This window comes from Aspergillus tanneri (genome assembly GCF_003426965.1).
Source record: "Aspergillus tanneri strain NIH1004 chromosome Unknown AapTan_7_pilon_pilon_pilon, whole genome shotgun sequence".
Taxonomy (NCBI): domain Eukaryota; kingdom Fungi; phylum Ascomycota; class Eurotiomycetes; order Eurotiales; family Aspergillaceae; genus Aspergillus; species Aspergillus tanneri.
Window position 1 is genome coordinate 4105089 of NW_022984634.1, and position 21697 is coordinate 4126785.

The following is a 21697-nucleotide window of genomic DNA, read 5'->3' on the forward strand; positions in this document are numbered from 1 at the left end:
GTGTTGGAGGTTGAGTTGAGCTTTGTTGCTGCGGAAAAAAAGTTCCATGAGGTTTGGCGGAGCAGGACTCAAAAAGTCTACCGATGAATGCATATACTCTAGGAAACATCATCTATGTGGACTTTAGGTGTAGCTATGAGTATATTCACGTTCTTCATCTCACTATGGCGTACTTATCGACTAGTTTAATTTTGTGATTAACTTAAGATATACTCAAGAGGTTACAACTATGCGCCATATGGTGTCCATTTACGTCATTTGGCTCTCGAAGAGTAAAAACTCTGGCTTAGTAATCGGTCATCTTGAATTAATCATTACTCCGTAATCGAGCATCCAAAGGGAAACCAATGGAAATATCTGTGAGTCAAGACTGCCTCGAGTGTCTCTCGACTCTCGACTTCGAAGTCCCTCTTAGTATTAGATTACTCATGCATGATGAGCGGCTAACTAATCCAAAAGGAGAGTCCTAGGCCCCGGACAAACACATCTCCGGCCAGCGCTGACTCACCGCCGTCAGCCTCCGCCCACCTCAGTGGAGGCAATACTTTCTTCCGACCTAAAGAAGTGGGTCGACAGCGCACAAACCCGTGACCACACTCAAACAGCGAAAATTCGTCAAAACCCTCCCGACAACGACAACGCTATCCACCGAAACCTCCCTTTTTGCATCTGAAGGCTAGATTTTACAGTCAAAATGGGTAAAGTACGTTGAGACCCGATGATATTCACTTCTATTTCGGCGAATATGCTGTGTGCTGACTATTTGTTCGTTTCCTAGGTCCACGGATCGGTAAGCCCTCAACTCATCTCGTGTCCTTCGTCGTAACCGGGATGGCATCTAACTCTCCCAACAGCTCGCTCGTGCCGGTAAGGTCAAGAGTGCCACTCCCAAGGTCGAGAAGCAAGAGAAGGCCAAGACTCCTAAGGGCCGCGCCCGCAAGAGGATCGTCTACACTCGCCGTTTCGTCAATGTCACCATGACCGGTGGCAAGCGCAAGGTATGAAGGAATTGATGGCGACGACAGTTGCTACTCTGGAAGTGTGAAAATGGAGGCTTATACCACGTGCTTTGCAGATGAACCCCAACCCTAGCTCGTAAAGAACGAAATCTCCGAAACTGTTCGATGATTTGGCAACTATGATTCCCCTGGGTTGCCGGTGGGAGGCTGAGAAATGTGACGAATATTTGCGAGGGGACATCCTCTGGCTTTTGAAACGGTCTCTATTTGTCTTTGATCGCGTGTTACGGGTCCAAACAGATGGGTTTTGAAATGATTTCTATTCGGTTATCGACTTTTACATAGGGGCGAATATAATCACATACTCGGTCTCTCGAAGGCTTTATTTCCTCATCGAAATCGTTGTTGAGGTGCAGCTTCGTATGTTGGAATGTCTATTTCAGGCTCTAGACGCGGCCTTGGAATATGTGGATGAATTTCGTATTCCTGCGAACTCAACCTTCAGTTACGATTAAATTACTTCGTTGTGGTCAAATGGTGATTGTCTAGCTCTTCTACACATGGGAGCTGTCAGGATAGACGTCATAGGCCACGAATGTTTAGTATGTATCGTACAAGGGCGGGCTAGTCACGGTCATCATCTACTTGTAGATCGTGGAGCAGCATCTCTAGTTATTTTCGTAGTATGACTTTCTAGAGCAGGGTGGAAATAGATTGTAGATATTTTTGTCATCAAACATTCAAATCAACTTCAACTCACGTCTCCCGACCCAGTGCATCAAAGGCTGCATGAGCAACTTCACACTCGCTGCATTCAACACGCATCTACCCAACACGTCTGAAAGTATTTCCTTCCAAAGATTTTAGAATAATAAAGTCACAGAACCCTCGGTCAATGCTCCAATGGCTTCCAGATCTCCAAGCATCTCCCTGGACTACTAGGCCGACATGCTGCTCGATTTCACGGCTGAATTTGGTCGACTCTGCTTCCTGAACATCGTCTGGCCTGGTTGAGCAGCACCAGCAGTCGAACACAGAAGATTGATCCAAAACTGGATTCACTGTGAAATCAGAATGAGGCCCAGAATTTTCGCAAGATTTTAAATCCGATGCAGACGCCTTCGATTGTGATGTGTGAACCTTCTAATACGGCACCATATGGATTTGATGGAACCGCGAGTACCACGTTGTGTGACACCAGTTTTGGCTGGTACTTATTAATTCAGCTTGGGCCTTTGGCGTGCTCATCCATCATATCCTCAGGCTACGCGAGGCCCAACGTGCTCACTTTTCCATCTACGCTCGCCCAGCTCCAGCCTAGGGCTTGGGACTGCGATCAGCAGATGGCACGGTCGTCCCCAGGACAGACCAAAAGCAATGTTGTTGCTCCATATTCCGGTCAGATACTCTCCCATAGATCCGTCATCTAACACAGATGTCAGCGGAGCCATGGCAGAGAGCTTGTCCAGAGTGCTTCTGAGTTCTCGGCCTGAGAATTCCTCAACGCATTGATACTAGGCTTCAAGCTGCGCCAAGCTGCTGTTATTTTCGTAATCAATCTCTTGCTCCCTATCGCCCTGGCGATTGTGAAGTGCTCTTTCGATATAGGGCTGGACAACCAGGATTGGGCAACCATTTTCCTATACTTCTGTCGAATTTCCCTGAGCCAATTTCATTATTTTTATGCTTGGAAGCTTAGTATTGAATGCCTTCAGCACATTCTCATCATTTGGTTCTTCCAAAATGCACAATGCGTGGAGCCAACATCCTCTCTATTCCTGGCCAGCCGCGACGCTCCAACGGGGAAAATCCGAAGTCTGTCTCCCATCGCAGAATCTGCGGTCGAAGGTACCTGTTCTTCTCAGGTCCCAAGGCTTGGGGACAAGGAACACGTCTATTATGCAACATGCCTGAGTTTGCATTCTGTCCGTTCAGTGCTGAAAGCATCAACGCTGCTCGGCCGTAGATCGGTACGAATGCCGCTAACTCTTTCTCCCCTTCATGATCAGACATGCATAGAGTGTCAGTCCAGAGCTACTGATATTCCAGTCGTCGAGTGATTTCAATAGCGTCTGTCACGGTTTTCGGCATAGTATTATGATCTATTGTGGTGGGGAATCTGGTACTTCTCGCAACGGACAGCGATGGAGCATTACCGGAGCAATAGCTCAATACAACATAGGAGCCTAACTTCCCATTCGATAGGCAGACTCGAGGTGATTCCTTTTCGTCGCTAGGGATTTCTATTACTGCTCTAGGAAGAGCCACCGGCTTTGGTCTTGAACAGTTTGTATGCCCTGAGCACACTGATGCCCATGACCGGATCTGATTTAGACATTGCTCATCCAACGGATTGACAGGCACGGACGGAGAGCGTCGAATTCTTCATCTAAGGCACTATCAGCAAACCAGTTCTACTATCTGCTCGTTTTGCGATACAATGTATACAACGCACGTTCTTGACCCTCCGGACACGGACATCGAGATTCAGGTCATCCAAGGAGTAACAGTAATAATCGAGAGCGGTCGGTTTCTTAGCTTGTAATCGAAGACTCTCATGAAATACAATCCTTCCGGGTAATTCATCTAGTCTGCCCTCCCATGTCGAGGAAGTTTGGAGGATTGTACTAAAAGAAGTGACAGTTTTCACAGCCTGATTCTACTTTTGAGAGAAGTTTGCTGTATTCTTCTAGTTTCGAGGTTTCACTCCTACCTATAGAGACGGAGTCGCAGACCTGGCAGAGTGTCATTATAAAGGTTGCTGTTTGTCGAGAATGGTTTTGATGGGAGTTTGGCTTGCGAAGTAGATGTCACGAATGAGTGGGATGTTGGTTATTGGGTGGCTGTTAGATGTAGGGCAGATCTTTTCTGTCATTGATGCATAGTCATGCTTATTATACAAGATAAGAGAAGCGGTTTCCTCAATTGGCGTATTATTGCGAAGTTCTGGCTCCTTTAATACATGATGCAGACTTCTATTCTAGCGACTGGGAATGAAGTTTGTTTCTTTAGATAAATTTCAATGTCCGTCTCATACGCAAAGGTAAAAAGATTATTTACTACGAACCATTATCGAATATCAATCATCGTTGGACTCATACATTGCTAGCACTAACACATAATCAATAGTACAAGAACGGTATACCATCCACACTACCTTCAGTATCGCTAATGCACAAAACAGTAGGTACTCAAAATATATATCAAAAAGCCAATGCATCCAACGCCATATTATGCGAATTTTTTTTTTTTTTTTTTAAAAATTGTTTTTTGTCTGTTCTATGTTCTGCTGATAGAACATATCAAACAGCCAGCCAATTCACTGCTTTTCCGGGGTTAGATGCAAGGCCGGGCTCGCCTCTTTCCTTTGGTCGTCTCGAGATTTTCGATGCTGGTCCAAGTGTCTTCGAAAATCGTCTTTCTTGCTCCTATCTGACCCTCAAAGAAGTTCATCTTCCGGACCACCTCCATTGCACCGGTACCGATAGACATGGTCTTGCCCATGATAATACATTCGGAGACACCTTCGATGAGATCCGTGCGGCCGGCACCGCCGGCATCGAAGAGATGGTCCGCTGTCTTCTCGAAAGACGCGAGCTGGAGAACAGAATCGCGCATCTTGGCAAGCCCAAAGCGCGTAATACCCAAAACATCACCCTTGTATGTCATGACATCAGCAAGAAGCTGCATATGTCGAGGATCAATATCCATATCCTTCATGACTTCGCTGATTTCCTGGGTGATAGTTGTCCGGGCAGCTTCAATACCAAGCACCTCGCGCATCTCCATCACGTTGTTGGTAGACGTGCGAAGACCATCAACACCAAGTGTTGTCATGCAATCCCGAAGACCATAGCCTTCCACGAGAAGCGTATTGGTGGTGGAAGTATCATCGGTTCGGATAATCGCACGGTAGGCCTGCGGATGGCCAAGTACCTGAATGCCGGGAAGCATACGCTTAAGATGTTTCAGACGAAGGAAAGGATCGGCACTGGTTGACGCAATTTCAGTCTTCGAAAGACCTGTTTTGCTGGCGGGGTCCAAGTCCATATGGATATGGATATGTGACCGTGAGTTTCGGAATTTGAGGTCGTCGGCCTTAAAGCGTCTATGGCTCTTGATGGCATTCAGTATAGTCCTAATATTCAGCTCAAGAGCCAGATCTTGGATCGTCTTCCAGTTGATTTTAACAGTAATGTACGCCTCCTTCCCGGTCCATGTTTCTCGGACATAATGAATGATATCCCGGAGATATGTCTTCTCGATACGTCCTTTGACAATTCGGGCTGCGATAATACTATCCTTGGTAACAAGCTCACATGAAACCACGGGTGTACTGATCTCCTTGGAGGCATTGATAATTTCTTTGATACGGGGAACACCCTGAGTAATACTCATACCTGCGACACCAGCAAAATGGAAAGTCTTCAATGTCATTTGAGTTCCTGGTTCGCCGATGGACTGGGCACCAACTGCACCCACCGCATGGCCAGATTCGACTTGGGCCTTCTTATACTTCATTAAACAAGCAGAAACGAACGCCCGAAGTGTCTTCTCAGTCAACTTTCCAGTATGGTTCAAGCCCTGCTGACTTCTCTCATCGGAAGGATCGATGTCACCACCTCGAGAGATCAGCTTATCTGCCTTTGTCGCAACATATTGCTGGATGGATTCGAGGAAATCTCGAGCGCTCTCGAACTGATCTATTCCATGGTCAGATCGATCCATGTAGCCAAGTTCAGTACCCATTAGGTCTTTCCGAACGAGCTTAGCGCGCTCCTTAGACAGCATCTCCTCGCAAACTTCCATGATCTCGGCCGGTAATAAACTCCGCTCATCGTTGTCATATGTTGTAGATTCGGCATGAGTGAAGGTCCGGTCGAAATGGACAGGCTTGGCTTTACCTTCCATATCCACAGGATCCAGCTTATCGTCTCCGTATTGGAATTGGACTATACTAGAAGATGAGTTTCGCACTGTGTCGTCATATCTAGTAGAGAGATCCTCCAAAGATTTCATCAAACGACGAGACATGTAGCCAGTCTCGGCTGTTTTGACAGCTGTATCGACTAGACCCTCACGACCGGACATGGCATGGAAAATGAATTCCGTCGGCTCCAGTCCCGAGAAGAAGCTATTGCGGACGAAACCCTTCGACGGGGGCTGACGAGCATTCTTTGGGAAGTGAGGTAAAGTTCGATCTTGGAACCCGTCCTGCACACGCTGACCACCAATAATTTGCTGACCAACAAGAGCAACCATCTGCGACACGTTGATACTGGAGCCTTTGGATCCGGACGTAGCCATGATCAGAGGAGAATTGTACTTGCTCAGCTGATCAATACATTCGTCTCCGGCCTGTTGACGGACTTTACTGAGGATACCAGAAATCTGATTTTCCATGGTTTGCAGTTCGTCGCATCCCGGGTACTTTTCCAGGGTCCCGGCCTTATATTTAGCAATGACTTCGTCACATTGCGCATACGCTGTCTCGACGAGGTCGTGCTTCGATTTTAAGAGTTTTTCACTAGGATATACATCCGTAATGCCAATAGAGAAGCCCATATTCGTAAACCAACGCGCGGATAGTCTCGAAAGACGATTCATTCCCTCAGCAGCTGCCGCTGGGCCGTAATCTCTCAGCATGACGTAGAAAATATTGTCCTTCTTTCCAGAGCCCACTGTGGATTTATCCATCATACCACACATGACTTCAGAGTTACGAATAACAAGCCAACTATCTTTATCATCCAAGTCCCTCGGGGTACCATCCTTGGGAGCCTTGAACTGCTTGCACGCAGCGTCTAAGTTGACCAGAACGGGGTCATCTTTGTTGGGGTGCATAAGGATGTTGAAAACCTGCTTTCCAGTCCAGAGCATCTGAGGCTTGAGTACCGAAGGCGGAGGAAGGTCAAATCGAGTTTCAGGCCCAAGCATGTAAAGACACAGCTGCGTGAATGAGCGTCGATCAAAGAAATTATCCTTGCTGCTCATAATGTAGGCAGCACTAATGAAATCCTGAATGGCGGAAATAATCGGCTCGCCGTTCTTAGGCGTTGCCAGGTTGTTCTTTACACCCATCAATTCCATCGCTTCAGCCCTCGCTTCTTCCGTCTGGGGAACGTGTAAGTTCATTTCATCTCCATCAAAATCCGCATTGTACGGATTGCAAGCACATTCGTTTAGCCGGAAGGTACGGTGTGGACGGACTTTGGCAAAGTGAGATAGAATACTCAGTTTGTGCAGAGAAGGTTGTCGATTGAAAAGGACAATATCGCCATCCTCCAGATGACGCTCGATAACATCCCCTTCCTGCAGCTGGTCCGCTATCATGTTCAGATTTCCGTATTTGAGGAAGAGCTTGAAGGTCGAGCCCTTCTTCGTGATGTAGTTTGCTCCCGGCCACTTCTTCGTACCATTTCGCACCCTCTGCTGCAATTTCTCCTTGCTGTATCTAGTGACAACCTCGGGGTATGTCATATTTTTTGCCACCAGAATAGGGACAGCAACTTCATCGACCCGTAAATTAGGGTCGGGGGAAATAACAGTTCGACCTGAGAAGTCGACACGTTTTCCTGATAGATTACCACGGAATCGCCCTTGCTTTCCCTTTAGTCGCTGAACAAACCCTCGAATGGGTTTTCCCAAATCCGCTTTATTAAGTCCAGGGACGTCACTGTTGATGTAGACCGCTATCTGAAGCTGCATGTAATCCCAGCATTCCATGATTGTCTGTACTGGCGCCCCCTTCAACAGCGCGTTCTTGAGATTGATGTTGCTCTGGATAATATCACCCAGTTTGGCAGTCAAGTCATCTTCGGTGGACGCCGCATCTTGACCGACGGAGGGACGAATACAAACGGGAGGTGCGGGAATATACTGCCACAGAAACATTTCCGGCCGTGCTTCCTTCGGGTTCAAACCCAGCAACTCGCAATCCGTATCCGAGATTTTCTTAAAAAGATTCAGAACGCGAAGAGCATTCAGATCATCCTGTGCCTTTTTGTAATGCTTCTCCACCTCGGCATTGTGGCTCCTTGCTTCATCAAATGACCGGTCGAATACAATCTTACTGGGAGGCGGGATCTTCTTCACCGAGGCCGATGCGTTGAAAGCACGAAATTTATCATGCGTAATTTTCAGTGCACTATTTCCAGCCTTCTTTACAACACCATTCACAGCACCGCACACTCCACAGTTTCTGGTCTTGCGACAGCGCTCATTGATCCGTTTCGCAATCTGCAACCGTCGCAAATTATCCAGCCCTGGCCGACGCATCTCTCGGAGGTAGGTGCGGCGCTCTGCTTCGGGAAGCAAAATATGTGAACATTCTTTGCAAATTTCTTGCAAGATCGTAATAACTCGCTTGAAATATCCGACATGGAACGACGGTAAGACGAGCTTGACATGACCGAAATGTCCGTTGCAGACCTGAAGGGCGCCACCGCAAGTTTGGCAAGTTGCAGTTTTACTAGAAATACCCATACGCGCATCGAGAGGTCCATGGGGGATTACCGATCTGTCATGATCGAGGTCGAAGAACTTGCGGTCGGAAACCTCCACCACGCCTTGGCTGACAATGTCATCGTTAGATCTAAGTATGACACATCCAGTTAGCCAGTCATCCACACGTGCACACAGAGAGCGATAGATCGCGAATCCACCGGGGAGAATCAAGTCAGCCCTTACAGTACACCAAATTTCAGCTCCTTGATAACTTTCGGAACACGGTCGATGACCTGGGCCTTGCCCAGGTCGACCTGCACACCTTCCGGAGGTTGCATCTCACTCGTTAAAGCTTGAACATGGCAGGAGTTCAAAATTAGATGAACTGGTCTGGATTCTTTAAGGTGAATGCGCTCAGCAATGCACAACCAGATAGACAGAAGCTATGCTAGTTTAGAAGACAATGACGGACCACTGTTGCCTAAAAAAAAAAAAAATATAAATAAAACAGAGAGACTGCAAGACTGGCGGCGGGGTCGGCGACGAACTTTTTTGCAGGCAAATCAAACGGAGCATGTCACACCCCTCCGCGCCCCATCAAGTCACGTGACAGTAGCGCACCAGTCCGCATACGGTAACTACTACAGCTACGAATGATATAGAGGAATAGAATATAGGACAATCACGCATCTATTATACATTATATTGAAAATAATACAAGAATAGAATCCAATAACAACATGCGCTGGTATATAGTACACTATACAGATCAGCCCTGGCCTCTACTTGGCCAGAAAAGCCTGGAATGCCTTGTGTTCAATCACCACGTTTCCAACAGCCCGCAGCCTCTTCCGTCCTTCCTTCTGCTTCTCCAGCAGTTTCCTTCGTCGACTGACGTCGCTTGCGTGAAGCTTGGCGAGGACATCTTTTCTATAAGGTTTCACCGTCTCTCGTGCCACCACCTTGCGTCCAACGGCAGCTTGGATGACGATCTCAAATAGCTGTCTGTCGACGTGCTCCTTGAATTTGGTCACCCATTGTCTTCCAAGTCTTTCCACTTGACTGAAATGGACAATCCTCGCAACAGCATCGACAGGAGCCTTGTTGACCAGCAGTTGTAACTTCACAATAGAGCTCGGTTGCCAGTCGCACTCTTCATAATCCAGAGAGGCATATCCTTTGGTAGATCCCTTGAGCTTTCCAAAGAAGTCATCGACTAACTGTGCTAAAGGCAGTTTATATTTGAGGATGACCTGGGTCGATGTGAAATACTCAAGGCTCAGCTGTTCTCCTCGGTTGGATTCACAGAGCTCAATCACCTTTCCGAGGTATTCGTCCGGGAAGGTCAAGGTAGCCAGAACGTACGGCTCCTTAATCTGTGCTATCTTAGTGCGCACGTCATCCTCATCGGGGAATTTAGCGGGACTCGTAATGGTTTCTTCCGTGCCATCCTTCCAAAGTACCTTCACGGGTACAGAGGGGGGAGTGATAATGATACTAGCACCATGCTCCTGCCGTAGACGATCCTCAAACACTGAGCAATGCAAGGTTCCCAGAAACCCTAACCGAAACCCCGCGCCGAGAGCCTCGGAGGACTCCTTTTGCACTGTGATGCTCCTGTCGTTGAGCACAAGCTGGTTGATACTGTCCTCGAGGTGCTCGAAATGGTCCGCATCAATGGGATACGCCGCCACAAACACCATAGACTTTGGTTCTTCGAAACCAGGAAGGGGCTCCACAACCTTTTCTGACCCGACCTTCGTGTATGTATCCCCAATCTTGGCTTCCTTGCTGCGTTTCATGCCTGGATTAAAGAAGATGTATCCTACTTGGCCGGCACGAAGAACTGTCTGTGGGGTTTCGGTCGGGTACATGATGCCAACTTCACCCACGTAGTATTTGATGCCTGTTGCGAAGGATACGATATGGTCGCCAGCTCGGATTTCACCATCAAAGACACGGACGAGACAAATAACGCCTTTGTATGAATCGTACCAGGAATCGACAAGGAGCATCCGTAACGGCTTCTTTAAATCGCCGACAGGGCTAGGTGAATCGTTAGCTTTGGGCACACATAGTCAAGAACAAATACGACATACGCTGGGATCTTCTCCACCACTGTAGGAAGCAGCCGTTGCACATTGAGACCCGTCTTGGCTGAGACCATCACTGCGTTGTCCGTGTCAATCTCGAACGAATGCTTCATTTGCTCGAGAGCCCGCTCCGGATCCGCAGATGGCAGGTCCACCTTGTTAATGACGGGAATTAACTCCAAGCCTTGAGCAAAAGCCAGATAGAAGTTTGCGACTGTCTGCGCCTGGATACCTTGGCTGGCATCGACCAGGAGTAACGCTCCTCCACAACTGGCATAACTGCGTGAAACCTCCGCACGGAAATCAACATGACCAGGAGTATCAACAAGGTGCAACAAATAGTCTTCTCCATTGTGATTGTAGATCATAGTACATGTCTGCGCCTTTACAGTGATACCGCGTTCCCGTTCGACGTCAAGTTTATCCAACACCTGCTTATTGGCTCCTGGCTCGATGGTACCGGTCAGTTCCAACAGTCGGTCAGAGAGTGTGCTCTTGCCATGGTCGACATGGGCAACTATGCAAAAGTTACGGTATCGGTCGATCGGAATGTCCGCAATTCTATTTTCAAGATCGGAGGTGGGTTTGATGGCAGGTGACCTAGTCCGCGCCGCTTGGTAAATGACGGAGCTAGTAAAAAGACGAGATTGGCAAAAGAGGGAGGATGGCGCCTTTTGAGAGCTCATAGCTGGGCATTTCGGCGCCGCGCTCAGCCATCGGGCTAAATGCAGGCATCCTCGCATCGGGAGTGTTGCAATGGCATGGGAATGATGGGACTTGTCTGGGTCGGTTCACACGCGATGTCGATGACAACTGACGGAGCTCATTTTGGCGGGCAAAAAAAAAAAAAAGTGCGGCTTTGCGGAGAAATCAATTGGTGGGCGGTCATTGCTGCGGCGACTGTCGGAGTAAACAAAGCTCCCTCTTTTTCCACCCACGACGACTTTTTACGCATTGAGGCATATCCAGCATCAACAATTTAGGTGTTCTTTAAACGAAATAACCATGTCATCGACGAAAGACAAGTCCAAGGTTCACAAGTTGTCCTTAAAAGGTAAGGCACAGTGCCGTTGGTGATGTCAGTCAAAAAGCTCACTCCTCCAGCAGGGTCGGCGAAGCTTGTGGCCGAGTTTGTGAGTAATAAACCCTTACTATCATCTCAAGAAATACACTGATGTTTGTAGTTTGAGTACTCTATCAACTCCATCCTGTAAGTTGATGTCATTGCAGTCATGTCGACTGTTCTCATGAAATTACTCCTTCAGATTTCAGCGAGGAGTCTACCCTCCAGAGGATTTTACGACGTAAGTTCCTTCGTGTATGGAATTCCATCAAAAGTATCTTGACTTATTATGATATAGGGTCAAAAAATATGGTCTCAATATGCTTGGTTAGTCAACCTCCGCCTCTCCATCCTCCCGGCTAATGTGCCCAGTCACGTCCGACGATCAAGTCAAAGCCTACATTAAGAAGATCATGTCGCAGTTGAACAAATGGATGCTGGGAGGCAAAATTTCCAAGCTCGTGGTAGTAGTAACAGACAAGGAAACTGGAGAACATGTAGAGAGATGGCAGTTTGACGTAAACAAACCAATCTTTTTTGTTTTCACAATTATTAATGGGGTTCAGGTTCAAATCTACGGAAAGCACAGCAAGACCAAATCATCCCGGACAGTTGGCGATAAGGAAAATGCTAGGCCAGTGTACGTCCCCCCCCGGTGAAGTCTCATGGAAATACTAGTCTAATTGTGGTTTGACTCTCCACAGAGACGCGGGCGCTCAAGCCGAAGAGACGGTTGAAAAAACCGATAAAGAGATACAAGATGAAATCCAAGCTATCTTCCGACAGATAACTGCCTCTATTACATTTCTTCCGGTTCTGGATGGGGACTGCACCTTTAACGTTCTAGTATACGCAGACGCAGACTCGGAAGTGCCAGTCGAATGGGGTGACAGTGACGCCAAAGAGATCAAGAACGCGGAGAAAGTACAGCTTAGAAGTTTCAGCACAAATAACCACAGAGTGGAAACACTCGTCAGCTACCGCCTTGCTGACTGAGTATTGATCTACCGCTGCTTGGAGGGAGTTTCATATGGAGGCGTTCAGAATACGAGGCCCATGACAGCCACTATCGTGTATTTGCGTTAATCTCGGGGACTCGTGTACTTTATGTTATTTCAGAATAGGCTGCTATCTATAACGACTAATGAAAACGGATCCTCTCACTCCCTGTTTTCACTCACTGTGCCAGGGCAACTGATTCATTTTTGTAAACCATTGATTTCCACTCTTGCCCCCATCCCAGCACACCAATTCTTCGACGATCGGCTCCAACCCCACATTAAGGAACTCTTTCTGTTGTTCTTGAGTCCATCCTCGTTTGACCCTCTTTCCCGCCAACTCCGTTTTCACACCATATCGATCTTCCTTCCAGAGTCCAATCCCTCTCTTCTCTTCCCCTATTATCAATGACGCTACAGATGTCACTTCCTCGGGAGGATTTATGCCAATAAATTCCCGCTCACAACTAACTCCCCGACAATCTTGCCCTCCCGCAGTAGCAGGAATAGGAGCTAATCCGACAGCCGGAAAATGGTACTCCATAAACCGCTTCTTCTTGAACTCATGTGTCACAACAGTAATCCTTCTCGGATAAGATCCAGTATATAATCTAAATCGAAGAAACGAAAATAGTAGGTTTTGATATGAATCCGCAGCATTAGTCTCGGTGATGACCTGGGCGCGGTTGATTCTGCTCGCGAAGGAGAAGAAATTGTTATCCCTTGCGAGGTTCTGCATTTAATTTAATATTAGTGAATTCAGGTTCCTTTTTTTTTGATATTGAAGTAGATTTCCACCACCAGTCTAGTTATGGGCATCAAAGAGAATTGGGGATGCCATACAAGATAAGACTCTCCCTCAGCCAGACTAGTATATTCACTTTTCGTGACTCCCCTGTTGCATTTATTAGCCATTGGACCTGTCGAACGCATATCACGCATACCCAGAAAATACAAGTAGACTATATGGATCATCTGCCAGAGCCTGGAGACCCGCTTTAACATGTGCTGTGTACGTTGGGGTTTCTCCCTTCTGGAAGGGCTCTATAAGCCTATATGAGTATGGTATATTAGTTATAGCGTCTGTGTCAGGCGGATCATCCGCAGATATGAGATCCAGAGTGGACATGTGTTATGGACATGGTTTCTTACCATTCGTTCTCTTCAATCCCGTTGGTTGGTCCCCCGGTATATATTGCGTGACAGCAGACAATGATAAGATGGTTGCATTGCTTCAGGCTAAGTTCGAGGCTCGTCATTTTTGAAACTATTGCTTAACAGTGGGTCAATAGAATGATTAATTACACGAACAGTAATGTATATTAAGAATATGAATATGGCGCCTAGCATGTGATGAATGGAGTCAGGAGAGGAGCAGAAAATTAGAAGTGGATTTGACGGCACTGGTATGTTACATAAACATTTTTATAAGTTAACTAATTTACAAGTTAGTTATACACCTTAGAACTCATTTTGATTGAACATAAGGACGGCCATATACAACATTAGCCGATTGTCCATTGTTTCACCACCTTTTAGACCAATACCAACATTTCTAAAGGAGACAAGAGATTGATGTAGAAAAATTCAACAAGTGCATTGAATCAACCCAACCCCTTGGCAAAAGGCCCAGTGCAGCGACAAGGGAAACCGGACAAATCAGAGAGATAATTATCACACGCAATATTGACTGGATATTCGTCGCTGAACACGTTCGGGTGGCTGGTCATCGGTTCGGAGCCTTGACCTCAAGGACAAGCTGGAAAGTGGGTTGAGGTATTGGGATACAATAGTCCAATTATATTCTGATAATCCCGAGGATAGCATGTAGATCACAGCGCTGGGGCTATAGTACCATGTCCGAACCTCGACTTAGCAGGTATACAGCAAAGCAATGGAAGTACATGTGTCTCGTGCCAGTTTTTCCGTTCTTTTATGCTTTTCCTTTTTGATGTAAAACAATCCCTCGCCTTTACTGCCGATCAACAAGCTTAGACACCCAGTATGTAGTATTCTGTGCAAGACTCAAGTATAGAAAGACTAACCCCTACTGTTAGTAGACATGTCCCTATACACGCCATAAATTTTAATGCATGTGGGCTTGTACAATAATCTAGATATGCTATACAATACGTTCTATAGAAGTTTTAAAATGCTCAGAAATGGGGTGTCTTGAATCATAGCCTGCTTCTTTGGAAAGATCTATCCCTAGAGGTTTAGATAGTATGTGGCCTTATTTTCCACCTACATGCTACTATGATATTCCAGATAGGCCTCCGTTTAGCAAGCCTCTGACGTATGCAGGGTTCCGCTTAGTTGGTCTCCAAGAAGGTGGACGAAATGCAATGGCCGCGAAAGCAAAGTATACGCATGGTTGATATAGTAGAATTGAAAATAGCTAGACTATGATATTAAACAAAATAATGAGAGAAATAAAGTAAGACCTTTAATATCTCCTGCCGAGGCATTTTCAAATGTACATATCCACTCTCTCTATAGAGGTTATCTACTCTGAATTCGTTTCCAGAACTTAATTAGAATCTAATTTTTTCAGCTGTTCCACTTGGTAGTCTCTTTTCTTTTCCCTATAGATCCCCCCCCCCCCCCCCCCCCCCCCCCCCCCCCCCCCCCCCCCCCCCTCCCAAATGACTACCAAACTCTGATCTAGACAAACCCATTTGACCACTAAAAACCCATCTTAGTGAGCCGTAATAATATATCATAAATGACCAAAGGAAGACGGCAACCTAGCAGAGACAGCCCACGACCAGGGTAGCAGTCACCACAGGGCTATCCCATGCATAAGTTTCTGTGCCTTCTTCATGCAGTCCAAGAACGGTCAACGCCGACCCAGCAAGTAGTAAAATACTTCCAACGACATCAAATTGGGCGAACCTCTTCCGAGTTGTCTGATCCGGCGGTTTTTGGCCCATGCGATGGCGAAGATGACCATCGGAAGAAAGCCGCAGGGGACACTATTCTCGTTCACTAGCAGATTCCCATGATCTACGATGATTCAGGGTACAACTTGATCTAGAAAATCCACCTCCAGGTCGCGTACTCAGTCAAGACACTACCCAAGATAGGCCCAAGAACTCGTCATAGCAATCGTCGCACCCACCAATCCTGAAATCACCAACCAGGTCTTGGGGGTACTGAGTTCCAACGCGATGATGAGTGTAAGAGTGTATAGGCCAAAGCTTCCGATTCCTTGAAATGTCCGAGCTAAACTCCAAGGCAATAGTGTAAATGGAGGTCGACACGATGGAATTATCCATCATGGACAGCATCAAGTCCATACACAGACTGAGCAGAGTCAACAACAATGGCCATATTGCGGGATCCTCTCTTATCGGGCTTGGGTCCGTCTGTCCGGAGCCTTCGTCTCAAAATTTCAGCGTCAGTGAACTTCATTTCAAGCGTCAGTGAACTTCATTTCGACTTTTATCATCCTACATACGATGTCAATGGAGCAATGACTCACGGATTTGAAGGGGTCATGGGGTTTTGTCTAGTGAGAAGAACTAGTTGGACAGGATCGCTGTTAATTCTCCGCAATTCTGATATTCTCATTGGCCGAGCAGCTCAACGGGCATCTATCTGCGCCGTAGTTCGCCACCGTTCTGGGGTTACATTCCAATGGCTCAGTGAGTAGGCCGAGACCCCGCTTGACATAAAGGTAGAAAAAGGGTTAATCATGTCAGTCATGGTCGGGAATCTTTCACGGGCGTCATGCTGTCTCCGAGGTTTGGAGTGATGACTCGCGCTTTGTACAGTAGTGTCATATCGGTTTGATTTGCCCTAATCGTTCTATTTGGATCTCTTTATCCCACATGACCAGATCAAAATGCGTGTTCTGTGTCTCCATGGCATGGACGCAAATACGGACATCTTTCAGGCGCAAACGCTTGGACTTCTCGCTTGCTTTGTCGGCGTCCTCTTAACTAATTATGATTGCTATGGGATTACGGAAGTAGAACACAGGGGTACGTCAATGGAATCGCGATGTATACACATCCATTTTTAATACATATCTGCCTGTCCTATGGAAATTTCCTCGGTGCAGTACTCTGCCAGTAGAAAGAGAAAGTGACAAGTTGAAAGCATCATATAACTCCCTAGGACAACCGATGTATAGAATGCTTTCAAAAACAACGCTATGATGGCCAATACCGAACAAAGACTCCCTCGTCAGTACAACAAACGCCAGTATTCCGCCAGTAGAACGCATTATCAACAACATCGAACAGTATTTGCAGATGCAAGGATATGGTAATACATGATTTCATGCCCAACTAATATGAGAATGAAAGGGTACAGGGGTATCAGAAAGTGTGTAAAGAGAAGGGATTAAAAAAGAAATTAAAAAAATAGGGGAGGCAACTAATTCAGAGGATCGTGGCGAAAAGTGCAGTCGTCACCTTTTGCGCACTTTCCTTCGGACCAGTACCGGCAAGGAACCAATCCGGCTTTGGGCTGTTGTACGGCATTAGGAACGAGACGAAAAAGATAGAGAATAACACTAATAACGTACGTGTTTCTTGGCGGTACTAGGCCTATTACGCTTAGCTTGACCATAACTATCCTCATCAGGTCCGTCATACCCATTTCCTTCGCGCATGCGTTTGCGTTCAGGGTCTTCGTAAGTATTTGGCTGCTGAGAAATGTTCGGGCCCGCTGATGGGTTAGAGTTGGTAAGCTGGGATATGATGGCAGCAAGGTTCGGTGCAATGCTTGGCTGTGATGGCTGAGGCTGCGGCTTTACAGGTGGCTGTTGCATCTGTTTCTGGGCATTGATGACAGCCAATATCTTTTGGAAATCAAGGCCCGGTGTAGCAGGTGGTTGGGAAGCCGAAGGAAACTGAGGTATATGGAGCATCTGCGACTGTGGATGCTGTGGAGTCTGCTGCTGTTGCTGTTGCTGTTGACGAAACATGCTGATTGTTCGCTCAAGGTCAGACATCGGCCCCTGTGGTGCTGGCTGAGGTGCTGGCTGAGGTGCTGGCGACGGAGCCGACTGTTGCTGTTGAGGAGCATTTTGAATGATCTTCAATAAGTTTGAAATGTCAAATTGATTACTTTGTGCACTCAGTTGAGCCGAGGGGGCAGGTTTAGGGTTGATCATCGAGTAGTATCGCTCTTGTCGAGCCTGCGCCAAAGGGGGGGGAAACGTCAGCATGTGAATACGACACGGCAATGACAGGTGGAAATACCTTCACATAATCAGGAAATTCTCCAAAATTAACCACTTCCGGCACTATTTCCTCATCGCTTGGTGGAGGCGGCTCCTTCGGTGATGGTGGTATCTCTGCTGGAGAAGTATAAAACACCATGAGTGTGGTGGCTTCTCTATGCTCTTGTGCCTGCTTCTCTGGACTGTTAGGCTTCTGGGTGCCACAGCGTTTCAAAAAGTTTCTGGTGCGATCTTCAGGTGAAATATACACATCGTCGATAGCTAGACCAATTAGTATAAAAGCAATTAACCCAGTGACAAATGATGGCGTACCGGTCGGTTCGTAGTAATCAAGCAAGGATTCTTCTCGGACTCCACCATCTTCATCGTCGTCCAGCTCGTCAAGATCTCTATGAAGTTTGAGCACACTACCTTCTCCTTTCACATCTCCCACTTCATGCTGTGCATGGTCACCTAGGTGAAGTTCCTCCTCAGGGTCGTGTGTAAAAGTGCGAACTTCAACCAGCTTATTATCAGGTTTCCAGCTGACGCGCAGCTTTCGTCGTGCCTCCTTTCGAAGTCTTTTCTTCCGTTCTTCCTCGGTCTCAGGGGGCATATCTTCAGCAGGCTTGGAAGGTACAGGATCTTTCTGCTTATTGAGGTCTGCCATTAAGTCACCAAAAGAGTAAGCTGGTCTCGGGGGAGCGGTCTGAGGCTCTTTCTTTTCGGCGGATGCGCTTTCTGAAGTTAGTACTAGATCTCGCATCACTCAGAGGCAACCAAACAGCTTTCATACCTGCTCTTAGACGCCTCCGCCGCCGCCGCCGCCGCCGCAGCAGCTCTCTCCGCATTGGAAGTACCGGGTCTTTTCGAAGCTGAGCTCAAACTCCCAAAGAGATTAGTAGGCTTAGGTGCGACAATGTTGGCTTTGGGACGAGATGGATTTGCCGCAGACGCCTCCTGGGGCTTTTTAACAGTGCCATTCGCAGTGGTGACATTTGGTTTCGGGGGATTTTTGATATTTGATGTAACAACCATTCGTTTCGTAGCGGGCAATACGTTACTGTCAGTTTCTCGCTGCCTTTTAGCTCCACTTGCCTCGGTACGTTGGCCCTCCGAGGGAGTCGTATCAGAGGTACTGGGCTGTTTATTAAGCGACCCTTCCTTTGATACTGGCTTCGTGATTTCCCGCTTCCGTTTGGTGAATGCGGCAGCATTGTCCAATATCCTCTGTGCCAGGTCCTTAGCTGTTGGACCACCCTTCTTGACGAATCTAGGCAATAGTTTGGCAACATTCGTTTTCTGAAGGACATCCTCATCCACTGTGGTAAAGCGGGAAAGCAGCTGGACAGGAATATTAGTAATCATTGCAGATTGGGTCGTTCCGTGGCTCACCTTAAGAATGTTCAGAGTGAATGATCCATCAATGTCAGAAGCTTGGTGCCGATCTAGCAAAAATGAATACATGGCAGCCACGGCCATTGGATGCTCACCCAACCTAGAAGACCTTGCATTAGCCTGTCGGAATCTAATATGATAAACTCTCACTCAATGACAAAGTTGGAACAAGAAACGCCACAGCACCATGGTCGGTACACAATCATTTATGTGTCGCAGATGTAGCAAAATTCCCATGATAATTGACTATGTGGGCATACTAGCATCCCTTAATACACCAAACTTTCAAGTGTACCTAATGGGCTTCCTCTCCCCCTCATTTTTTCTTTTCTTTTTTCATTTTCCATTTGTTATTTTTAGGACGCAACTAGAAGTGCATGATCCCTGGGTGTGAAATAAAAATCACCCTTACTTAAAAGCGTTCACTTAGGGGAATTATATGGGAGAGGCTCTCAATTCGTTTCTGACTTCTATGGCCACGCCAACGATATGCCAGGATCGTAGTAGTAAGGGGAAGGAACAGGCAAAGAAAATGAAATAAGACATACTTCTCAATAATCATTGGGTGGCCTTTGTCCAACGCGGTACTGACAACCACGTCCATCAGGCGACGCTGAAGAGCAGCATCTTGCTTAAGCCGTGCAGCTTTATCATTGTCACCCTTGTTCTCTGCGGCTTTCATAGCTTGGGTCTTGTCTTTCCACGCATCCCTTACAGTTTTGACAACATCTTTAAATGCAACTAGTGCACTCTTGACTTTGTCCACATTAGGTCGCCTATTACGCGGAGACCACACAGCTCGAAGAACGTCATAGTTCGCAGCTGCTTCAGGCTCAGTGGGACGAGTTAATGGAATAGGAGATGGCTCTTCGGGGGCTTGTTCAATTTCAAGATCTGAATCATCGGTCTCACTCGAGGAGCTCGAGGACGCCGATAATTTTCCATCCGCTTTCTTACTAGGAAATTTAGTCACAGTTTTCTTGGTCTGCTTCTTTATACCAGGCTGCTTTTTCCGAGTTTCAGCTCCCTTAACTGGCATAGGAACGGCCGACGGTTTTTGACCTAGTCACATTAGTATCTGCTAGAAAGGAGAGGGACCGAAATGGTGCAAGAAATACCATTTGTCGGTGCCAGAATGTCAAAGTTCTGGTGGCGCACAACAGCGTCGTGATTGTTAACGGCAGGTGGCAGAACTGACTGCAATTGCAGATCATTTCGGTAAAAGTCAAATACCCTAACAAGAACAGTGAGAAAGGCTACGGGCGAATTGAATGGCAAGGTCAGCGTCAGAAAAAAACGTACTTTGGGTCCTCATGGGGCTCGAAGTCGGCTGGATTTACATAAAGGAAATTAGTGAACGATGGATGTTGGTTAGTGGCCTGCGCTGTATCAAGGAATTGGGGGTTAATGGTCTGATGATCAGTCACATTCGGGACAGGCTCAGCAAATTCACTGGCGAGGTTCAGTGACGAATGCTTCAAGCTGTTAGTCTAATAACCTTCTAGGAAAGATACCAAGGCTCCTACCGAGTTCTCATCCGGAAATGCAGTTGATAGGTTGTAAGGATTGATCGCGTGAGAGTGTCCAACAGGCTGATACGGGACTGATTGCGATGATTGTGCCTGAGCGGCTTGCGGAGTAGGTGACTGAGAAAATGTGTCCGGGATAGATAAATGCTGTTGGCCAAAATAGTTACGAGGAACCGAGAATGTTTGGAAGGCAGAGTTATCCGACGGAGCCAGAGGTCGCGAGCCAAATGGCATTTGTCCCTGGGGGTATTGAGGTACCTGCCGGTACTGAGCGGGCATCGCAAACCCCTGGGGAGCTGACGGCATTATCGGTTGTTGATGCAGAGATGTGGTTCGCCACGACTGAGGCGTGGATGAAGGATATATGCCATGGCCAGGCTCCTGTTGGGGGGGCAATGGAGTTGTTTGCTGAGAGTGTTGTTGACTGAAGACTGGATGGTCCCAACTAATACCAATCGGTTGCTGTGGCTGCGACGGCTGCGGCTCTGGTTGCAGCCGTTGTTGTGGTGGTGGATGCGCTGCATGTTGATCCGAGTCAGGGTATAATGAATCCAGATGATTCCAATACTCGGGGGGGAACGAGCCGGGATTTACAGGAGCACGGGGCAGGCCGCGAATGAGATTCTGCGGCGATGACTGCTCCATGCTGCCGTTTACTGTGGCCCCTCCGGTACGAGGTTCACCCTTGGAAGCAGTGAATAGATGTATAAGGTGGTGATGGTAGTAGGTAGTAGTAGTACGTATGAAGCGTTAAACGGTACAGGTCACATGCACCCACGTGCCAGAGTTAATTGCCAAGAAGAGTAAGGTGCCCAGGCCAGCGAGCAGTGTTTGGGCCAAAGTCCCTGAGTGGGGGAAATTGAGCACCCCCTATTGGATGGACCCTCCTAAGAATCCCGATGGCGAATCAGCGACCGGATCTGGATTTGTCAGCCAGGAGCGTCGATGCTGATAGGCGGAGAGGGAGAGCGGTATGATTCTTCCCAGCCGTAAGTCACCAGCAGGATGGCTGATGGTGTGCGTGTGTTCCGTTGGAAG

At 47.3% G+C, this 21697-nt stretch overlaps 5 protein-coding genes across 5 annotated transcripts; 2 read left to right on the forward strand and 3 right to left on the reverse strand.

The window, feature by feature from the left end:
- Window positions 1–694: 694 nt before the first annotated feature.
- On the forward strand, window positions 695–1099 carry ATNIH1004_007966 (40S ribosomal protein eS30; the record flags this gene model as incomplete). The annotated part of the gene is made up of 4 exons (XM_033572579.1): window positions 695–703; window positions 779–790; window positions 855–998; window positions 1076–1099. The coding sequence occupies 4 exons, from the start codon at window positions 695–697 to the stop codon at window positions 1097–1099; spliced, it is 189 nt and encodes a 62-aa protein (XP_033425894.1).
- A 3196-nt stretch (window positions 1100–4295) lies between these two features.
- Window positions 4296–8743, reverse strand: ATNIH1004_007967 (DNA-directed RNA polymerase III core subunit RPO31; the record flags this gene model as incomplete). The annotated part of the gene is made up of 2 exons (XM_033572580.1): window positions 4296–8553; window positions 8649–8743. The coding sequence occupies 2 exons, from the start codon at window positions 8741–8743 to the stop codon at window positions 4296–4298; spliced, it is 4353 nt and encodes a 1450-aa protein (XP_033425895.1).
- Window positions 8744–9187: 444 nt separating this feature from the next.
- GUF1 (GTPase GUF1) lies at window positions 9188–11241 on the reverse strand (the record flags this gene model as incomplete). Its single annotated transcript, XM_033572581.1, has 2 exons — window positions 9188–10451; window positions 10505–11241. The coding sequence occupies 2 exons, from the start codon at window positions 11239–11241 to the stop codon at window positions 9188–9190; spliced, it is 2001 nt and encodes a 666-aa protein (XP_033425896.1).
- Window positions 11242–11503: 262 nt separating this feature from the next.
- On the forward strand, window positions 11504–12557 carry MAD2 (spindle checkpoint protein MAD2; the record flags this gene model as incomplete). Its single annotated transcript, XM_033572582.1, has 8 exons — window positions 11504–11552; window positions 11606–11631; window positions 11683–11708; window positions 11764–11802; window positions 11860–11888; window positions 11934–12079; window positions 12128–12201; window positions 12266–12557. 8 exons carry the CDS (start codon window positions 11504–11506, stop codon window positions 12555–12557), a joined length of 681 nt encoding a protein of 226 aa, XP_033425897.1.
- A 4385-nt stretch (window positions 12558–16942) lies between these two features.
- ATNIH1004_007970 (uncharacterized protein) lies at window positions 16943–21304 on the reverse strand (the record flags this gene model as incomplete). The annotated part of the gene is made up of 10 exons (XM_033572583.1): window positions 16943–17035; window positions 17094–17708; window positions 17773–18014; window positions 18066–18469; window positions 18529–19076; window positions 19128–19230; window positions 19679–20192; window positions 20249–20364; window positions 20433–20605; window positions 20657–21304. 10 exons carry the CDS (start codon window positions 21302–21304, stop codon window positions 16943–16945), a joined length of 3456 nt encoding a protein of 1151 aa, XP_033425898.1.
- Between the last annotated feature and the right edge of the window lie 393 nt (window positions 21305–21697).